The sequence below is a fragment of the Vespa velutina genome, chromosome 8 (assembly GCF_912470025.1).
Source record: "Vespa velutina chromosome 8, iVesVel2.1, whole genome shotgun sequence".
Lineage (NCBI taxonomy): Eukaryota > Metazoa > Arthropoda > Insecta > Hymenoptera > Vespidae > Vespa > Vespa velutina.
In genome coordinates this window covers 5,526,259-5,543,758 of record NC_062195.1, presented here as the reverse complement: position 1 = coordinate 5,543,758, position 17,500 = coordinate 5,526,259, and the positions used below count along the sequence as shown (strand labels likewise).

General features: G+C 31.9%; 3 protein-coding genes across 9 annotated transcripts in view; 2 read left to right on the top strand and 1 right to left on the bottom strand.

Annotated features, from left to right (window-relative positions):
* Positions 1-1,000: 1,000 nt before the first annotated feature.
* LOC124950866 (trafficking protein particle complex subunit 12) lies at positions 1,001-3,896 on the bottom strand. Its single transcript, XM_047498278.1, has one exon. It carries the CDS (start codon positions 3,557-3,559, stop codon positions 1,988-1,990), a length of 1,572 nt encoding a protein of 523 aa, XP_047354234.1. The 5' UTR covers positions 3,560-3,896; the 3' UTR covers positions 1,001-1,987.
* A 768-nt stretch (positions 3,897-4,664) lies between these two features.
* LOC124950867 (UPF0692 protein CG33108) lies at positions 4,665-7,683 on the top strand. Of its 2 annotated transcripts, none has more exons than XM_047498280.1 (3): positions 4,665-6,003; positions 6,092-6,424; positions 6,578-7,683. In XM_047498280.1, the coding sequence occupies exons 1-3, from the start codon at positions 5,789-5,791 to the stop codon at positions 6,636-6,638; spliced, it is 609 nt and encodes a 202-aa protein (XP_047354236.1). In that variant the 5' UTR covers positions 4,665-5,788; the 3' UTR covers positions 6,639-7,683. The 2 variants fall into 2 exon arrangements, with proteins under 2 accessions (XP_047354236.1, XP_047354235.1); XM_047498279.1 differs by having other exon boundaries at positions 4,668-6,003; positions 6,558-7,683.
* A 3,592-nt stretch (positions 7,684-11,275) lies between these two features.
* The window catches only part of LOC124950912 (integrator complex subunit 3), a 10,897-nt gene continuing 4,672 nt past the window's right edge, over positions 11,276-17,500 (top strand). Inside the window, exons 1-10 of one of the 6 annotated variants that reach the window (XM_047498399.1) lie at positions 11,276-12,008; positions 12,429-13,027; positions 13,113-13,674; positions 13,816-14,011; positions 14,403-14,565; positions 14,659-15,207; positions 15,336-15,429; positions 15,528-15,895; positions 16,047-16,638; positions 16,782-17,500. The exon at positions 16,782-17,500 is cut by the window's right edge and continues 4,672 nt beyond it. In XM_047498399.1, the coding sequence (XP_047354355.1) occupies positions 11,934-12,008; positions 12,429-13,027; positions 13,113-13,674; positions 13,816-14,011; positions 14,403-14,565; positions 14,659-15,207; positions 15,336-15,429; positions 15,528-15,895; positions 16,047-16,638; positions 16,782-16,850 (3,267 nt within the window). In that variant the 5' untranslated portion in view covers positions 11,276-11,933 and the 3' untranslated portion in view covers positions 16,851-17,500. Of the gene's footprint in view, positions 12,009-12,428; positions 13,028-13,112; positions 13,675-13,815; positions 14,012-14,399; positions 14,566-14,658; positions 15,208-15,335; positions 15,430-15,527; positions 15,896-16,046; positions 16,639-16,781 lie in introns of all 6 variants that reach the window. The other 5 variants (XM_047498398.1, XM_047498403.1, XM_047498401.1 and 2 more) reach the window with 5 other exon arrangements.

The following is a 17,500-nucleotide window of genomic DNA, read 5'->3' as shown; positions in this document are numbered from 1 at the left end:
ACCTCAAGAATGCCGCAAAACAATGTAATTTGTTAAACGTTTCAATGAAATCTTTATATACATATATATGTATATATATATATATATATATATATATACACGTATATACATATATTTATATATACTTAAGCAATTATCTCCTTTGGCATTCTCTTTAGTCAATTACGTTAATCGTAAGAGAGAAAGAGAGAGAGAGAGAGAGAGAGAGAGAGAGAGAGAGAGAGAAAATATGATTAGCTGGATAAAAGAATATTTTGATAAATCATTGTACCAGAAATATCGAATTATTTCCATTGATACTGCTTTTTGATTTAAACAAAAAAAAAAAAAAAAACAAAAGGAATTATGATAAACGAACATGGTATTCAGTATTATCAGACGAAAAACAAAAAAAAAAAGAAAAAAGAAAAAGAAAAAGAAAAGAAGACGAAATTTTTCTACGATTACGATCGTGTATTATTATTGATCATTTAAAATGATTATTATAATTACAATCGATGAGGCACCTCCTATACACTACGTCGCTGGCTTGCATAACATTGATCTGTGGACTTCATCTCCAAAGATCTTTCGTGTGTTACTGCGGAATTAAGATAATGATCGAAAGGAGAAATAAGAAAGAATAAAAAAAGAAATGGAAAATATAAGAAAAGGGAAAAGAATAATGTATTGTGACGAAGTTCCATCCATAATAAATAAATGAAATATTATAAAGTTAGGCCGACCTTTCCGCCAGTTCGTGCCTTTTTTTCTGCAGGGAGAGAATGCAGTTTTGAAATTCGATCAAACATGTGCTATAATGTAACGCGATCGCGCAAGGTGTTATTCACATTTGCGCCTGAGTATATGTTGTATGTGTGTGCGCGTCTGAGGGAGAAAGAGAGAGAGAGAGAGAGAGAGAGAGAGAGGGGGTGAAAGAGAGAGAGTGAGAGAGAGAGAGTAAGAGGGTGAAAGAGGGTAAAAGGAAGGGTGAAAGGAAGGGTGGGAGAGAGAAGAGGCAAAGAAAGGTGAGGATGAGAGAGAGAGAGAGAGAGAGAGAGAGAGAGAGAGAAAGAGAGGGAGAGAGAGAGAGAGAAAGAGATATGGAGAGAAAGAAAAGAAAAAGATATAGAGTATATGCTTAACAGTAACGCACGATAATCGTAAAATGAATGAAAATGAACGAAATTCAAGACGTATTCCTATTCTTACGTAGTATATATTTTCAGTAAACGTTACAACACGCTTTTGGATAAGTCAATAAAAAAAAAAAAAAAAAAAAAAAAAAAAAAGAAAAAAAAAAAAGAAAAAAAAAATAATGAAATATATAAATAATGAGTAGGAAGAATTCGTAATTAACTGTTAGGAAAAGGATTGGTAAGAGTAATAAGTAGAGAGAAAGAGAGAGAGAGAGAGAGAGAGAGAGAAAGAGAGAAAGAGAGAGAGAGAGAGAGAGAGAGAGAGAGAGAGAGAGAGAGAGAGAGAGAGAGAGATAGAGAAGGAAATAATGGCAGAATAGATGATAAGAAAAAAAAATAATACAGGAATCGAAGGAAGGATTTGATATAGAAAGAGAAAAAGAGAGAAAGAAGGATGAACTTTAGCACTTGTTGATCGTTCGTTAAATTGTCTTCGTTTCCCGATGTAATAAAAGCTATTTTACTTTGACGCTAATGTAGAATTTCTTATTTTTTGATACATCTCTTCCTCTATGATGTTATATTCATGAGATTCAAATGACCATTAGATTTTATTCTCATATACGTTTCTGTACAATTGATAAGACATTTTTAATGTCTATTTAAAATTAAACTTAATGTATTATATTCACGACCACATTATGATCTTGTGAAACAATGTTTATTTTTCCAAGACAATTTGTCCAGGAGATAGAGTTATTCTAAAATATACAGTGTATATATATACATACTGTTTTATATTAAATATCTCGTTGGTTGCCATTTTATGCTAATTAAATTTTCATAAGAAACTTCTTCTTTCGTATTAACTACATACCAAGTTTTAAACACTGGATATCAATAGCGTCTCCTTTATATTTATTTAGCTGTCGAAGTAAATGTAATTTGGTCTGTTTACAATGATTTGTATGTAACTCGTAGGAAGTACACATATTCAACAAAATTGGTTCTTGTAAGCTTTTCATAGGATTTCTTGCCACTGCATTTTCATACAAATGTACAGCAGCTTTAAGCTGACCAGTATATAGAAGACAAACAGCCATATTATTTATCAGCATAACATTAGAGGGATCCATAGTAGATGCAGTTTGAAAATAATTAAATGCTTCTTGAAATGAATTTTTTGCGACTGCTATTAAGCCTCTATCTACCAATTCTCTAACAGTAGTTGTAGTTGTCTGAATAATTCTATTATTTAATAATATCTCAGCTGTAGAGACATCCCCGAGAAACAAATATATTCTTCCTATGCTAGATCGAAATATTTGTAATTGCTCTGTCGTCCAATCATGAGATTTGCTTAATTCTTCTAATATATCTACTGCCAAAATGTAATTTTTCATTCCAACTGCACAGTTAATGATAGATATTAATACTCTTGATTTTCTGCGTGACCATAATTTAATAGCATCTTTCTGTTCTGTATTAGTAACATTGGTATCATTAGCTTCCCTGATAAGGTCAGCTTGTAAATTTGACAAAATTTCATTGACAACGCTTAAAACTTTATGTAGTTTATCTAATGCTTCCTTTGGTTTCCCATAATAATACGGGACTTCTGCTAAAAGTAATCTAAAGGCAAATGAAGCCATGGAACCTGGTTTAGTACCATATAATTCTGGATAAAATGTAAAATACATGTCTGGCTTATCCAAATCACCAAATGGCTTAGATTCTTTTTCTAATAATTCATTTTGTTTTAACTTTGCTAATAAGGAAAGTCTCGTATACCATAAATATAAAGAATGTGGAGTATGTTTACTTGATTGATTTATTTTTCCATAACCTTGAGCATAGATGGAAATAAGTCTTCCAGATAAATTAATGGCAGCTCTATAACAACCAGTTTGTATTAATTTTCTCAGTCCACGTTCGTCTTGTGTGACATCTGAGGCGGTAAGTACATTTCTTTGCATCTCTTCATCTTCCCCAAGAAAATGGGTGACAGCAGTTTTTATTAAATCCGGCATATCTCCTTGCAACGCCAATCCTGGCATTGTTAAATTGTCTCTCTCGAGAAAAGTAGTACCTACTGTGGATGTAGCAATGGATCGTAAAATTTTACGAGTACGTTCCGATGGTATCCAAGTATCTCTATGTAAATTATTGTGCGTCGTATGATCCGAGATTCGATCATTATCTAATAAAGTATCTACAGAAAACAAATCATTCGTTGCACAATTTAAAAGTGAATTAAACCTTGAAACATCCTCAGAGTCTGATACAGTATTAAAATAGTTTTGTTCATTCGGTGCCACGATATCGTCAAAAATTGTACGTGGTGCATTATTAAAGTAACGACTAATATCTGTCGTCTTTTCATCGGTATCTTCTGACACAGAGGAAACATCCTTTGACATTTTGTTATTACTCTCGGCCATTTTCTTTAAACAACGATTAATTGTAATATTGCCAGTGATATAAGAATATTAAATAATATGAACTTTGTAAGAACTCGTTCGCGTAAAATTAATCAAACAATTATTTCATATTTACTTTGCAAAATATTCGATTCTTACTGTACGGTTAATTTTAATATAGACGAGAGAGGCGCTGTAGTTGCATTTACACGAAAGAATATATTCATTAAATATTTAATAAAAAGTTCTATTAACATTAAGTCAAAATGATAATAAATAAACTCTCTTTTATTCTTTCTAAAAATTACATATCGACGACAAAAGATTGACATATAATAATACCAATCAGAACTACCAATCTTAAAGTCAAAAATTTCTCCACTAAATCATCCGAAATTTGATTCAAACGTTCCCGCTTTCATTTGTCCAAATTCCAATTAATATTTCGTCGCAAATAATCACAATACAATACAAATTCATGATCTATATATCAATATATCTCAATAATGTTTATATTAATCGTTTAATTCTCATATAAAGAACGTCTTCAGGCATTATTATTTATAATATGTTATATAAATAAATAACAATATGACGAGAAAATCTGTCTCATTATTGGCTTATTACTTAGCGTCTAGATAAATATCATTGGTTTGTCACATTTTGACAAATATCATTGTCATGCGATGACACTTTATTATAAGACAAAAACATAAAATACATATGATTTAAATAAGAAACTAGTATGCAAAAAATATATATGATTTAAATAAGAAACTAGTTATTACCACCATTAATGATCACACATGTATATCCAAGTATAACATTAGGGATATTTCTTCCTTTATAGAAGGTATATATGTATATATATATATAACATTATTGTTGAAAATATACATACACATATATATATATAATATTGTTCCTAATATTTTAATATTCATTTAAATTTAATTTATATAATTAATCGTTTTATACTTTCGTGTAAGAAAGAAAAATATTATTACAGTTAATATTACTATTATCCCTATGAACGTGCCATATGAGAAGGCAGACATGTTGTTCTCTAGCATTCTGTATCTCTGATTGGTTATTGAAAATACGTCATTGCCTGCGGCCATCCATGTAATGCATTGTCTCGATTTGACGTGAGGCGCAGTACTACTCGTGCCTACTCATGCCAGTTTAAGAAGTCGTCGAAGCAAAGTAATTTTATTTGGGCGATTTAATGCGGCTTCGTTTATCGCAAAATGTTTTTTATGGATACTTCGTAAAAGTCACGAATCGTTGTCTTCGTCCATTAATATTTTTGTTTTCTTCGAAAATTACATAATGAATGTGCATTATTCACGGAACGAAGAAGGAGGGATATGAACGTCAAAATCGTATTACACTAATAAGCTTGTTTTTTTTTTTTTTTAATTTTGCCCTTAGACAACGGACAAAAAAGGAATATCAAATTATTCTTTTTCAATTTAGATCGAAATTTAACTCGAATTGTCGACTCGGTTCTCACATGAAATTGTAATGATTATATGTAATACGCAATTGCGTGCACTTACGGAGATGATTGATTACTGATTCATTCGTTGTCAAATATGCAGTGTGCTGCCATTAGAAATCGTAAGAGTTTTATGTTCTCTTTTCATACCTACAAAATGTGAGATCATGTACCTGGAAGCTATACAATAGACGTAGATCTTAATGTATTAACAAAGATCAAATTTCAATATTTTATAGGTAATAGATTGATTCGAAAGATGTATCGTGAATTTTACAACAGGTCTCGTTTTCTGCAAGTTGATCATTCAAAATTAATAGTTTAGATCTTTGCCTCAAGGTTAAATAAGTGATTTCAAATATTTTTATATAAATGTCTTCTGTTACGGTTTTCGTTAAATGATTGTCTCGTTCGACTACAAAGCTTGTCAAATTTCGTGATATTTTTAGATTGAAATTACACTTCAATTATTATATTAAAATATTTTTAACAATCTAAGGTAATAGAAAATTATCTCTTTGACGTGATTTTAGGAATTTTTTTTTTCTTTTAAATTGATCATAACCATGACTTGTGCTATTTTTAAGCATAATGTATGTTACCGAAGCAATAGAACTTTATAACTTGCAATTTTTATATCGAATACATGTTATTTGGAGCATTGTTAGAGCATCATTATTAGTATTTTCAAGTACTTGATTCCCTTGATCAAGAAAAACAATTATTTATAAGTGATTTATCGCTGAGAGATGCCAGCACCACCTCCGCCTTTATCAACTTTGACAGAGGCACCTATGTGCGAAAAAACAGAGGTGAGCGACCCTGACTCTTTGCCCCCTTGGGCTAAAATCACACTTACGTCTGCAGAGGCAGAAATTGAAAAATTAATTGCAAGAAACGAATTGAAGGATGCAGAAGTGACTTATTTTTGTCAAGTCGAACCGATTCTCCAAGATGGACCACAGTAAGTCCAATATCATTTTGAAGAGACCATTGATATTATTCGTATTAATTTTATACGTATTACAAATTATGCTTTTCAATGTGATTAGATGCGGTTTGGTAGCCCTTGCAATGGCGTCTCAAGAATATACAAAACCTGTTTCTGTTAGTCAATTGCTAGCAGAAGCTAGGGTAAGAGGTTTCACTCAGCATGGAGAAGTATACAGTGTTGATTTTATGGGTACATTGGCTGCTGAATATTTGCCTGATCATAGACCAGACATTTTAGTTGATTTGCAACAATGTCCAGATACTTTAACTCATGCTCTTGCCCATGGAGCAATGGTTCTTATTCCATACGATTCAGATTTTAATCATGCTCCTTGCTTGAAAAGAGGACATAAAGCTCATTGGGCATTACTTGTAGGACTTATATCGTCAAGGTAATAACTAAACATAATTGGAGTTTAATAATTGTAATAGTTGACTTAACAAATTTTTGAATTTATTAGCAATTATTCATTTTATTAATTTGTGTATATATATATATGTATATATATATATAATATTTTTCAGGCAAGGGTATCATGTTTTAGCGCGTCATGGAAAATCACGTCATTTGGCTTGTTGGCCACTACGCGACTTAATAGAAAGTAATGGTAATTTAGAAGAGGAAGGAACTGCGAGACATGCAGGTGGATATGTTATACCAAAGGGTGGTGTTGGTGGGCAAAGAGGACTACGTGGGAGAGCATTGGCATTGCATCCATACATATAAGATGATGTACAAGAGTTGTAGGAAATTAATATCAGTAAAAATGGGAATCATTAATACAATGTTACTATATCCACGTTACGCGGTTAATATTCGGAAAGTAAGATTTAAAAAGCTATTACAAAAGTGACTATAGTTCTTTGTAAAACATAACGCTTCGACTTACGTATACTCAAATTATGCATTGCGATTTGCCAAATGCAAAGAAAAGAAAAGGAAAAAAGAAAAAAGAAAAAAAAAATAATAATAATAAAAATGATAAAAAAAAAAAAATGATAAAAAGAAAAGAAAAAACAATCGAGAACGAAATAACACTTCTCCAATTTCGTAGTAAGTGCAATCATAAATTATTTGCTCTTATTTCGCTCCATTATGACATGTAAATAATTATTATGTCGATGCAACTTACATGTATATGAGTCAGGTAGAACGTATGTTTTGTTATACATTAAGGTCTCGGTGAGGAAAAAAATGAAAAAGAATTTGAATGCATTGATGAACATCAAACGATGTGATATGCGTGTATTACGCAAAATGAGAAACGGACGCATGTAATTGTCCGCCCATGCATTGATCTAAACGTATTAGTTAGGAGTTATTCAAATCAATACTAGCCAATATCAAAATATTTAAGTATATTTATTTAATGACAACTTGCAGGGCCTTGAAGGATAGTTATGATGATTTTTGTTTTATGTTTGCACAATTAATAAAGAAATACATTATTATATTACAAATGCATATGAATTGCGATAAAACTTAATACTAGCCATACCAGTTTAAGTATATTGTGTAACGTACATAAATGTAGAAAGATTATCTCTAAAATATTCTTCACGTGTCAACAATTGAATTTATTTATGGAACAAAAACCTGCATGTATCGAGTAAAGTTATTTACAAACAATAAATTAATCATTATTATACATTACAATCTATATATATGTATATATCACAATATATATTTTATTTTTCATTTAATTTTTTCATAATATACAAAGAAATTTATATTTTAAATTTATCAAACGATCGCTGTCGGCACAGCTATCGCAAATTTATTTTCATTCTTTTAGAAAAGATTTTATTTTTATTGAAGAAATATGTTCATTGATATAAAAATTTTTATACCGTAAATCATCTTTATGCAAGAGGTCATTAATAGCAAGTTTAATAATCACCCTTTCACTATCGATAAAGTCGATTTTAATTCATTGAATAAAATAGTAATTATTACTTAAAAGAGTGCCATAAAACTTGTATCATGTTTCCCATATCCATCCATTCCATTTCAGTAATCTCCAATTTGTAAGCTGTTGCATTAGTTGTTTCATTTTAATTTAACCAATATCAAAGCCGGATTGTCTTTATATCTGAACGAATACTTTACTCGCACATAAAAATTCATGGAATGCACTGATGAATCACTGTTTAAGGCGTTTCTCTTTCATTAACAATTTTAATTGTCTTTTGAAAAACAAGAAGAAAAACAAGAAAAAAAAAAAAAAAAAAGAAGAAGAAACCATTGACAAATCTCATTTTCAAGAGTATATTGTAACAGTCCGCTATTTTTTTTCTTCGCATATTGATCTATTTTTATGATAATAATAATAATAATAATAATAATAATAATAATAATAATAATAATAATAAAAAAGAAAAAAAAAAAAGAGAAAAAGAAAGAAAACTAGCCAGTGGCATATTGAATAAAAAGCTACAAAAAGATATATATATATAATTATTTATAACATTTATTACATTATAACTTTTGAATTATGCACTACACACGTGGCGAAAAATTCAACCATACTTAAGTTATACTTATTATATACGCACATCACTGCATTGTTCGTATCTTTACACATACACTGACCTCTTGCGGTTATATGCCTGACCTACTACCTACGTTACGTACTTTGTTTTTTTTTTTTCTTCTTTTCTTCTACTTTACTTTTCCTTTCTTATAAAATAAATATAATTACGTAACAAAGAAAAAAAAAAAAAAGAAAAAAAAAATTTTTTTTTTGGTCGGATCAAAGAGTCCGAAGAAAAAATTTGACATACATATATCCGATATATATATATGTATATGTATATATATATATAAAACAGTATATATATATATATATATATCTGATCGACGACAATATAAAATAATAATTAAAAAAATAATAGTTAATAAATTTTGTATTTAACGATTGATTCTAACTGATGGTTTTATTACGTGGCCGTTTTTAATACATTCATGTCGATGACGATGATAATTATGTTATTTTTTTTTTTTATGCATTTCATTGGAATTCTTCAACTTGGAATTATAGTTTGATTTTAATCAGAAACAATTGTGCCGTATCTCTCGTTTTACCAGTGTTTTTATCCAAGTATAAACACGACGATACAATTTCTCCAATAACCTGACCCTGCTCCCAATTACTTTAAGTTTTTCTTGTTCTTAACATATCACTTATCTTTAAACGAAAATTTATTACAAGCTCGTTCGTTCTAATAACTTTTTTGTTGTTGTTTCATAATATATAAAACTAATTTTGTACATTTAAGATCATTAAACGTTTCCAAATTTCAATTAAGCTTAAGTATCAATGTTCGTACGTTACGATTAAATAGAAACGCTGAGCTGGCAATCATCGTGTCTTCTCAATACGTTTTCTTACGTTTAGTAAAGCTAAATATAAATCTTCTCTTTCTTTAACACGGAATTAAATTCTTAAGTTAGTCTCTTATAGATAACGCGCCTCGTTTGCTTGACCTAGGATAAACAGCATAAATATTTCATATATATATGTTTTATATATATATATATAAATATATATCGATACGTCTATTTTATTATCGAAAATTTATTATTTTTTAACTAACGCGATAAAAATGTGTTATCCAATATTTTAATATCTTTCTCGTATACTTTGAAGTTTGACATTTCTTGGAAATAAATATATTGAATATTCTCTGTCACGCGATTCATACCAACGTTAAAATCCAATTAATTTTTAATTTCTATAATCTTTAAATTATACGATAAAATTGTTTTTGTTAAAAAGGAATAATAAAATTGTTTCATTTTACTTCGAAGAAATATGCCGCAACTATTTGTTAAGATGATAGTTTAGTTATTTTCACGATAACAAATGATTTGGTGATTTGATTTATCTTTCTGCACACGATATTAATATCAATGAAAAATTTTAGATATATATATATATATATATGTATACTTTAATATTCTTTTAATATTTTTATTGTAAGTATTATATCATAGCTTTGAATTTACGCTGTGTACACGTGGCCAAGGAATCAGCCATACCCATTATGCACATTGCTGCGTTGTTCTATACACGCACGCTGACCTCTCGCGGCTATACGGCTGACCTGCTGCCACTTACGTTATATTAAACATTGTAATTTATACCGTCTACAATATTTTCTTCATAGTACTCTTTCAACAATATATTTTATTGCCTTATCATTATCGTCCATCAATATCTTTAATTTTCTACCTATTTTCAATTATCGTAATTTATGATATCGTTAACGTTAAAACTAATAAAGAACGTATTGGATCTTTCGTTAAAATATTTTCTTTCATAACGTTGTAAATGTGTACCATATTCTATCTATCGTTTATTACATTTCCACTGAAAATATAATTATTAATATATATATATATATATGCGCTTTTAAGATCCGATTAATTCATTCATAACGACAAACACACTGCTTATTTCGTTAAAGCTTTTCTCTCGAGAATATATATTTTATTCTCACGTCGTTATAACGATATTTTCAACAGCAACAAAATGACTTTTGTTCGAATATAATAATAAATGTCCATATTTTATGATTTTTAATGAAGCTTTTTAATAAACTCATGAAAACCTTCGAAAGACACAATATATATCAATAGAAATAATTAATACGATGAATGAACGATCTATTCCTTGAAAAATAATCTCTCGTCTGTCAGTAATATGACGTATGTCATTTCTCTCTCTCTCGTCGTTTACGACTGCTTGAAGCGAGTGACTTGATGTGATTAGACCCGCTGTTCGTTATCCCCACTTATTTACTACGCGTTTCGTTATGCGCATGCGTCATTTCACGATCCCAGGGACGTATCAGTTTGCGTGGAATTAAATTCTGACAAACAGACACATTCTACCTTGATATTTCTTTTTCTCGATACTTCTTGGCAGAGTCGAGGAGAGTCATTCACGCTTGAATCACCTTCGCTTGTGAATCATCTTAATTCACCTTTTTGGAAGTAAATTAATGCGTGCAATCCAAATAGAATGAATAGATAATAAAGATAATAAGTAATTAACGTCATAAATTAAAATAATCTTTTTAATATATTTTTTAATAAAATTGTTGTCGATTAGAAATCAATTAATACAAAATGTAATTAAAAATCGTCATAATTAAAAAATAGAATATATATATATATATATATATATATATATATGAGAAAAAGAGAGAGAGAGAGGGAGAGAGACGGACAAAAACAAGGAAGAAGAAAAGAAAAAAATCTTTTGAAAAGCGTGTCGCGTTAATGATAGGCAGTTAAGAGGCGGGAAAGTAGTACGTTAGCGAAAATCGAAGAAATGTTTATCCGCGCGCAAAAACGAAGATTTTGACTTACAAACAACGGGCACCGGATTTCACGATCCTGGTGAGGCGCACTACTTTTCTCCTCTCTCGTCTCATAGCGCCGCGCACCGGTGCTTGCAGGTCGGTGTTCTGCTATTGGTCGAGCCATGGCTCAATGGTGGGGATGAGAAGGCACCGCGTCACGAAGCGAGGCCGAGGAACTGTGAGGCGCATGTATCAATGCGCAATCGCATCTGAACGATTGACGGAGTCGGGGAGGTCCGAGGAATAAACAGAGTAGCGAGACCGCGCGACGGATAGAGAGGGGGTGAAGCGGAGAGAGTGAGGGAGCGAGTACGAGAGAGAGAGAGAAAGATAGAGAGAGAGAGAGAGAAGGAGATAGAAAGAAAAAAGAGAGAGAGAGAGAGAGAGATAGAGATAGAAGGAACAAGCAGCGAGACGATCACGATGCACAGAGGCGAGCACAAGCGGCCAGGGGCACAGGGCTGAGGGCTGAGGGCTCAACAGGGCCTTTTACGACATTTTACGGAATCTGGCGCGGATCAGCCAGCAACGATGGAACAGCCAAAAACTCCCGCGTCCCGGCTACTCAGTACAACCTGCATCGAGAACAAGGACGACCTGGAGGAGGTAACATAAATATTTGAAATAGTCAGTGGATACGTATCGAGTGCGAGGGGCTCCGCCATTGTTGCGACGGCCGCGCACGTCGCTGCCTGCGCGGCGCCACACGTCGAACCACGCGTCTTAGCGGGATCTTCAAATATCTCAACCCTGCTTCTTCTTTCTTCGTTCTTTTACTTCACAATTCGTCCTTCATAATTTTTGCTCGATTGATTCTGTTCCTGTTCATGATTTTGATGTCATTTGTCGCACGAATTTCTATTGTAAAAAAAAAAAAAAAAAAAAAAAAAAAAATGAATATTTAAAATTTTCAATATCAATGTATTTCGATATCATATATTGTACATACATATATATATATATATATATATATATATATATATATACATACATATGTGTGTTGGGTTGTGTAATTGTTGATTACAGAAATTTGAAAGATGCTATGGCGTACTCCAAAATCTGACTACAGGCCTGTCTGAAAAGGAAGCACATGATACCTTGAACAATGCAGTGTGCAAAGACAAAACGCACGAAGAGGTTTCCTTGGGATTATTGGTTGTTATTTTAACGGATCCACAGAATGCCTCAAAAAGTTATAGAGACTTAACGCTTATAACAAGAGATGGTCTTGCGATTGTGTTGGGACATCTTAATCAGTTGGTACTGGAAAGGTACCTCAGACTGAATGACGTTACCCGAAGTCAACTTTTGTGGTTGTTACGTGAAATGATAAGGACTAGCGTAGCTAATGTTGATAATCTTTGTTTAACTTTATTGAGACACGCGGCTGGCGGAGATATCTCCCAAAGAAATCTGTTCCTAGTCGATGCCCTTTTGGATATATTTCAAGAAAATCGGCCATGGCTGGACAAATTTCCTTTTTTGGTAGCATCTATCGTTTATACATATTTACGATTAATAGAAGATCACAATGGTCCTCATCTGACTGGTCTTCGACAAAAAGAAGTAACTTTTACAGTATCTCTTTTGAGGGAAAGAATGGTGGACTGTTTAGTTATTGGAAGGTACATCCTTATTTATTGTATATATTCTTTTAATATTTATTTTATTAATTTTATAATATTTAATTGTATATAATGATATTTGCAGGGATTTAGTGCGCTTATTACAAAATGTTGCAAGGATACCTGAATTTGAAGGACTTTGGAAAGACGTATTATTAAGCCCAAAATCTCTATCACCGAATTTCAATGGGATTCTTCAACTTTTACAAACAAGGACATCACGAAGATTTCTTCAATCAAGGCTTACTCCAGATATGGAAAGAAAATTGGTTTTTTTAACAAGTCAAGTTCGTTTTGGAAATCACAAGCGTTATCAAGATTGGTTTCAAAGACAATATTTGGCAACACCCGAATCTCAATCATTGAGGTGTGATCTAATACGTTTTATCGTCGGTGTTATACATCCAACCAATGAATTATTATGCTCGGATATAATACCACGGTGGGCGGTGATAGGATGGTTGTTCACCACTTGCACCTCGACCGTAGCTGCAAGTAATGCCAAATTAGCTTTATTTTACGATTGGCTATTCTTCGAGCCGGAGAAAGATAATATAATGAATATCGAACCAGCAATTCTTGTCATGCATAATTCAATGAGATCTCATCCACCTGTTACTGCCACGCTTTTAGATTTTTTATGCAGAGTAAGTTTATTTGCAAATATTATCATCTGTTGTCGTTCGATACTAATTTTCTATATAAATAAATCAATGTTTTTTATTTTTATTTTTTTTATTTTTTTTTTTTTTTTTTTTTTTTTTTTTTTTTTTCTTTTTTCTTTTTAGATAATACCAAACTTTTATCCAGCATTGACGGAAAAAGTTAGAAATGGGATATTTTCATCTTTGAGACAAATTTTAGAAAAACGAGTGTTACCTAGTCTTTATCCGCTATTTGATAGTCCTAAGTTGGATAGAGAATTAAGGAGCAAAATTAGAGAAACCTTTAAGGAATTCTGCTTACCACCTAATGCAGATCCAGGTAATTGTAATGTATATTGTCTGCTTGATCAACTATCTGTTGCATGATTGTTTCTGAATATAAAATCTAGAAAAGCTTGTAATAATATGTACCATACAATTTCAAATTGTAAGTTTGGATTTTTGTATACCATTTTGCTTTCCTTCTTAATAACGTTTTTAATCACGCTTTTTAACATTGTTTTGTATATCATTGTATTAATTAAAAAAGTGATGCTTCTTTCTTTTTTTTTTTTTTTTTTTTTTTTTTTTTTCCCCTTTCTGTAAACAGTTTACTAACAACTTTGTATCTTATTATTTTTTCCTGCTTTAGTTCTGAATCACTGTCATTTTGAGCTTTCAGCACATTCAACGCTTACTAACTTTGGTTCTTGCATGATGTTCTTAAGCAGGTAATAAGGTTCCGATATATTCAGGTAAAATGGAAGATCTTAATAAAGATCTCAATTCAGGACTTATCTTGGAAAATACGACGAGTGTACCAGTGGAAAATAATCATGTGGGCCAAGATCCAGAACCAGCATTCAGCGACGAGGAAGAAGAAATGCCACTCAGGTTTGTTGCATTTGAATTTCAATATAGACAATATATAAATCACATGTAATTTTCAATTTTTTCTCGTATATAATTTTCAATATATATTTGTAGAATAGTAACGAAAGTAGAAGAGGAGGAAGATGAGGAAGATGTACCCTTAGCTACAGTGAAACTTAAGAATGAACAAAAGAATGCAAATTGTGTTGCAAAAAAGGAAGATATTACGTCTCAGTTAAATCTTATTTTAGAACCAGAAGAATTGAGAACTGCCATTGGAAGCCTACATAGTGAAAGTGACAATGAAATCAGATGCCAAGCGGTCGAGAGAATAGTACAAATGGTCGTGGAAGATGAGATAGATGCAGAAACAGTACCAGGTTTAGCGTCTTGTCTATCGACCATTTTGTCGACACAAATAACAGCACAGATATTTCCATCGGATAATTTAAACGAGGAATCATTGACTGATAGTATAAGCACGCCATTGTTTGTTATGTTTCGAAATCAGTATCAGTTATGTAAAGAAGAAGACAATAGGAGAAAACTTTTAGCTAGAGTACTCGCTGAAATGTATTCTATTCAGCCAAAAATAGGATATCTACTTCTATATTTTTTAAAAGTATGGGGTAGAGAGGAAGAAAAGAGGGAAGGGGAACCAAGGTTAGTCAAAGTTGTTATTTATACGAATTAATATGAATCATATTTGTCATTGTATATTATAGTTTTTGATTTTATATTTATATATATATATATATATATATATATTTTTTTTTTTTTTCTTTCTACAGCAATGTATTAAACGACGTAAAAGCCTCCGTTTATAAGGACTTTTGTGCACAGAGAGAAAAGAAATTAGATGCGTGTTTAGTGGCTGATTTAAAAGTAATCACGATGTTATTAAAAAATATATTAATAATACGATAATTAGTATATTAAATGTAATTATATATTATTATGTAATTATATATATTATGTTACAGTTATGTCACGAAGACAACATATTCATGTTGTGTTACTTGGTGCCTGACATATATACTGGATTTCAAAACGTAGCCCTAGGGAACGTTCAACTTTTGCATTTGGTCGTATCGACTATCGATGCATGTCAATTACAGGAATTGGTTTGTCAGATAATGCAAGGTCATCTTAAAATGTTAAAGAAAGAATCTTTCACTTCTTTATTAACAGCAAGTTTAAATTGGGAAACCTTCGAACAGTACTGTTTTTGGCAGTTAATATTTGCTCATGATTTTCCCATTGAGTATGTGTTGCCAGTATTACCAAAATTGCAATTCCGCGATCATGCAGAAGCACTCACGTCGATACTATTTATGCTTAAGCAAGAAAAGTAAGTAATCAATATATTGATCGAAAAGTGTATTCGAATCAAATATTTACAAATCGTCGTTATACTTCTCTTTTCTTTTTTTTTTTTCTTTTTTTTTTTTTTTTTTTTTTTTTTTTTTTTTTTTTTCTTCTTTTCTCTTTTCCATACGCAGACCTACTCTGGAACTTTTACGACAGCTACTTGCTCGACAAAATGTGGATGGTGATATGTTCGTAGTCGCAGCTTTACGTTATTGGTGTCGCGATTATGAGGAAAAACTTGGAGAATTATTAGCAAATCTTTTAAGTACACGCTATCCTGCAACTAGTCCAAATAAACGGAAACGTTCTGGAGCAAAGCACAACCAACAATCTGGACCACCAACGGGCGAACAGGTTTTGGGACATTTGGATCAGTTGCGTCAGCATTGTACATCCTCTACGGAGTTACAATTGTATCATATGGAAGGGATGCAGAGAGCGTTGCAACAAGCGCAAGCTGCCAGTAGCGATTCTCTCAGGAAGAGTTATGGTGACTTATTCGCTTTAGCGGAAGTCAATGAAGAAAATGAACCACCACCACCACCGCCAACAAGTTCGGCGAGAAAACACGCGGCAGCTTCGGGCGGGGGTGGGGGCGGTGGGGCCGGCGGCAAAGGGGGAAATAGGAAAGTTGGAGTTAATACGAGGGAAAGGACGAGTTCGAAAAAACAGATTCAGTATCACCTCGACAGTACATCCAGTAGCGAGGTAACCATTTCACCAGTACGTCTGAAAGGAAAACAATTTGGAATTAAGTTACATATTATCAGAACCGATCTGTTGTTTATCGAAGTTTATTATGATAAAAAGAAGTCGATTATATCGAGATTGACTTTGTTTCTTTGTCTCTTTTTTTTTTAATATAGGAGGAAATCGTAAATCCAAAGCAAGCGAAAAAGAGAAAAAAGATTATAGTGGGCTCGGACAGCGACTGACCACCCAGTGTCTTCACATGTCACATGGACCACGTCATGTGTGTGCAGCAAGATAAATTAGCCTTAAGAATAGTAAGATAATACGATATGTATATATATACATATATATATATATATATGTATATATATATATACACATATACATAGTAGATTTATCTAGCGCGACTTGTAAATATATTCTACGTTGGATAATGGATGTACGAAACGATGTTGTTGGCCCGAGTCTTACGCGTTTCGTAATCTAAAAATCGTAGTGGTGCCAGACTCTCGTTATTATCGTTAAATGTATATGTATGTATCCTCGATTAGTTTTCTAAAAGTAAAAATACTCTTATCATATCGACTTATCGACGAGTAAATTTATTATCGACTAGAGGTGAGACGTGACTATCGTTTGTCGGACGAAAAATTTTGCGAAAAAGAAATTACTTTCAATTGTGTACAAATGAAAAATTCTAAATGAATAACTTTGACCTGGCACCATTACACAAAATGGGGTAAAGCAATGCGGTCTTACTCCAATAAACATGTTAAATTTGTAATTGTAAAAGCATCGATCCACATAGTATTTTTATGTGGAAAGAAAGTCAGCGCGTGCAAGCACCTATGTCGTGCTTAACATATTTACCAATGATCTTTTTTACTAATTA

Coding starts and splice junctions, on each gene's coding strand:
- LOC124950866 (XM_047498278.1), bottom strand. CDS start 3,559: ATGGCCGAGAGTAATAACAAAATGTCAAAGGATGTTTCCTCTGTGTCA.
- LOC124950867 (XM_047498279.1), top strand. CDS start 5,789: ATGCCAGCACCACCTCCGCCTTTATCAACTTTGACAGAGGCACCTATG. Junction 6,004..6,091: donor ATTCTCCAAGATGGACCACA/GTAAGTCCAATA, acceptor CAATGTGATTAG/ATGCGGTTTGGTAGCCCTTG. Junction 6,425..6,557: donor GTAGGACTTATATCGTCAAG/GTAATAACTAAA, acceptor AATATTTTTCAG/GCAAGGGTATCATGTTTTAG.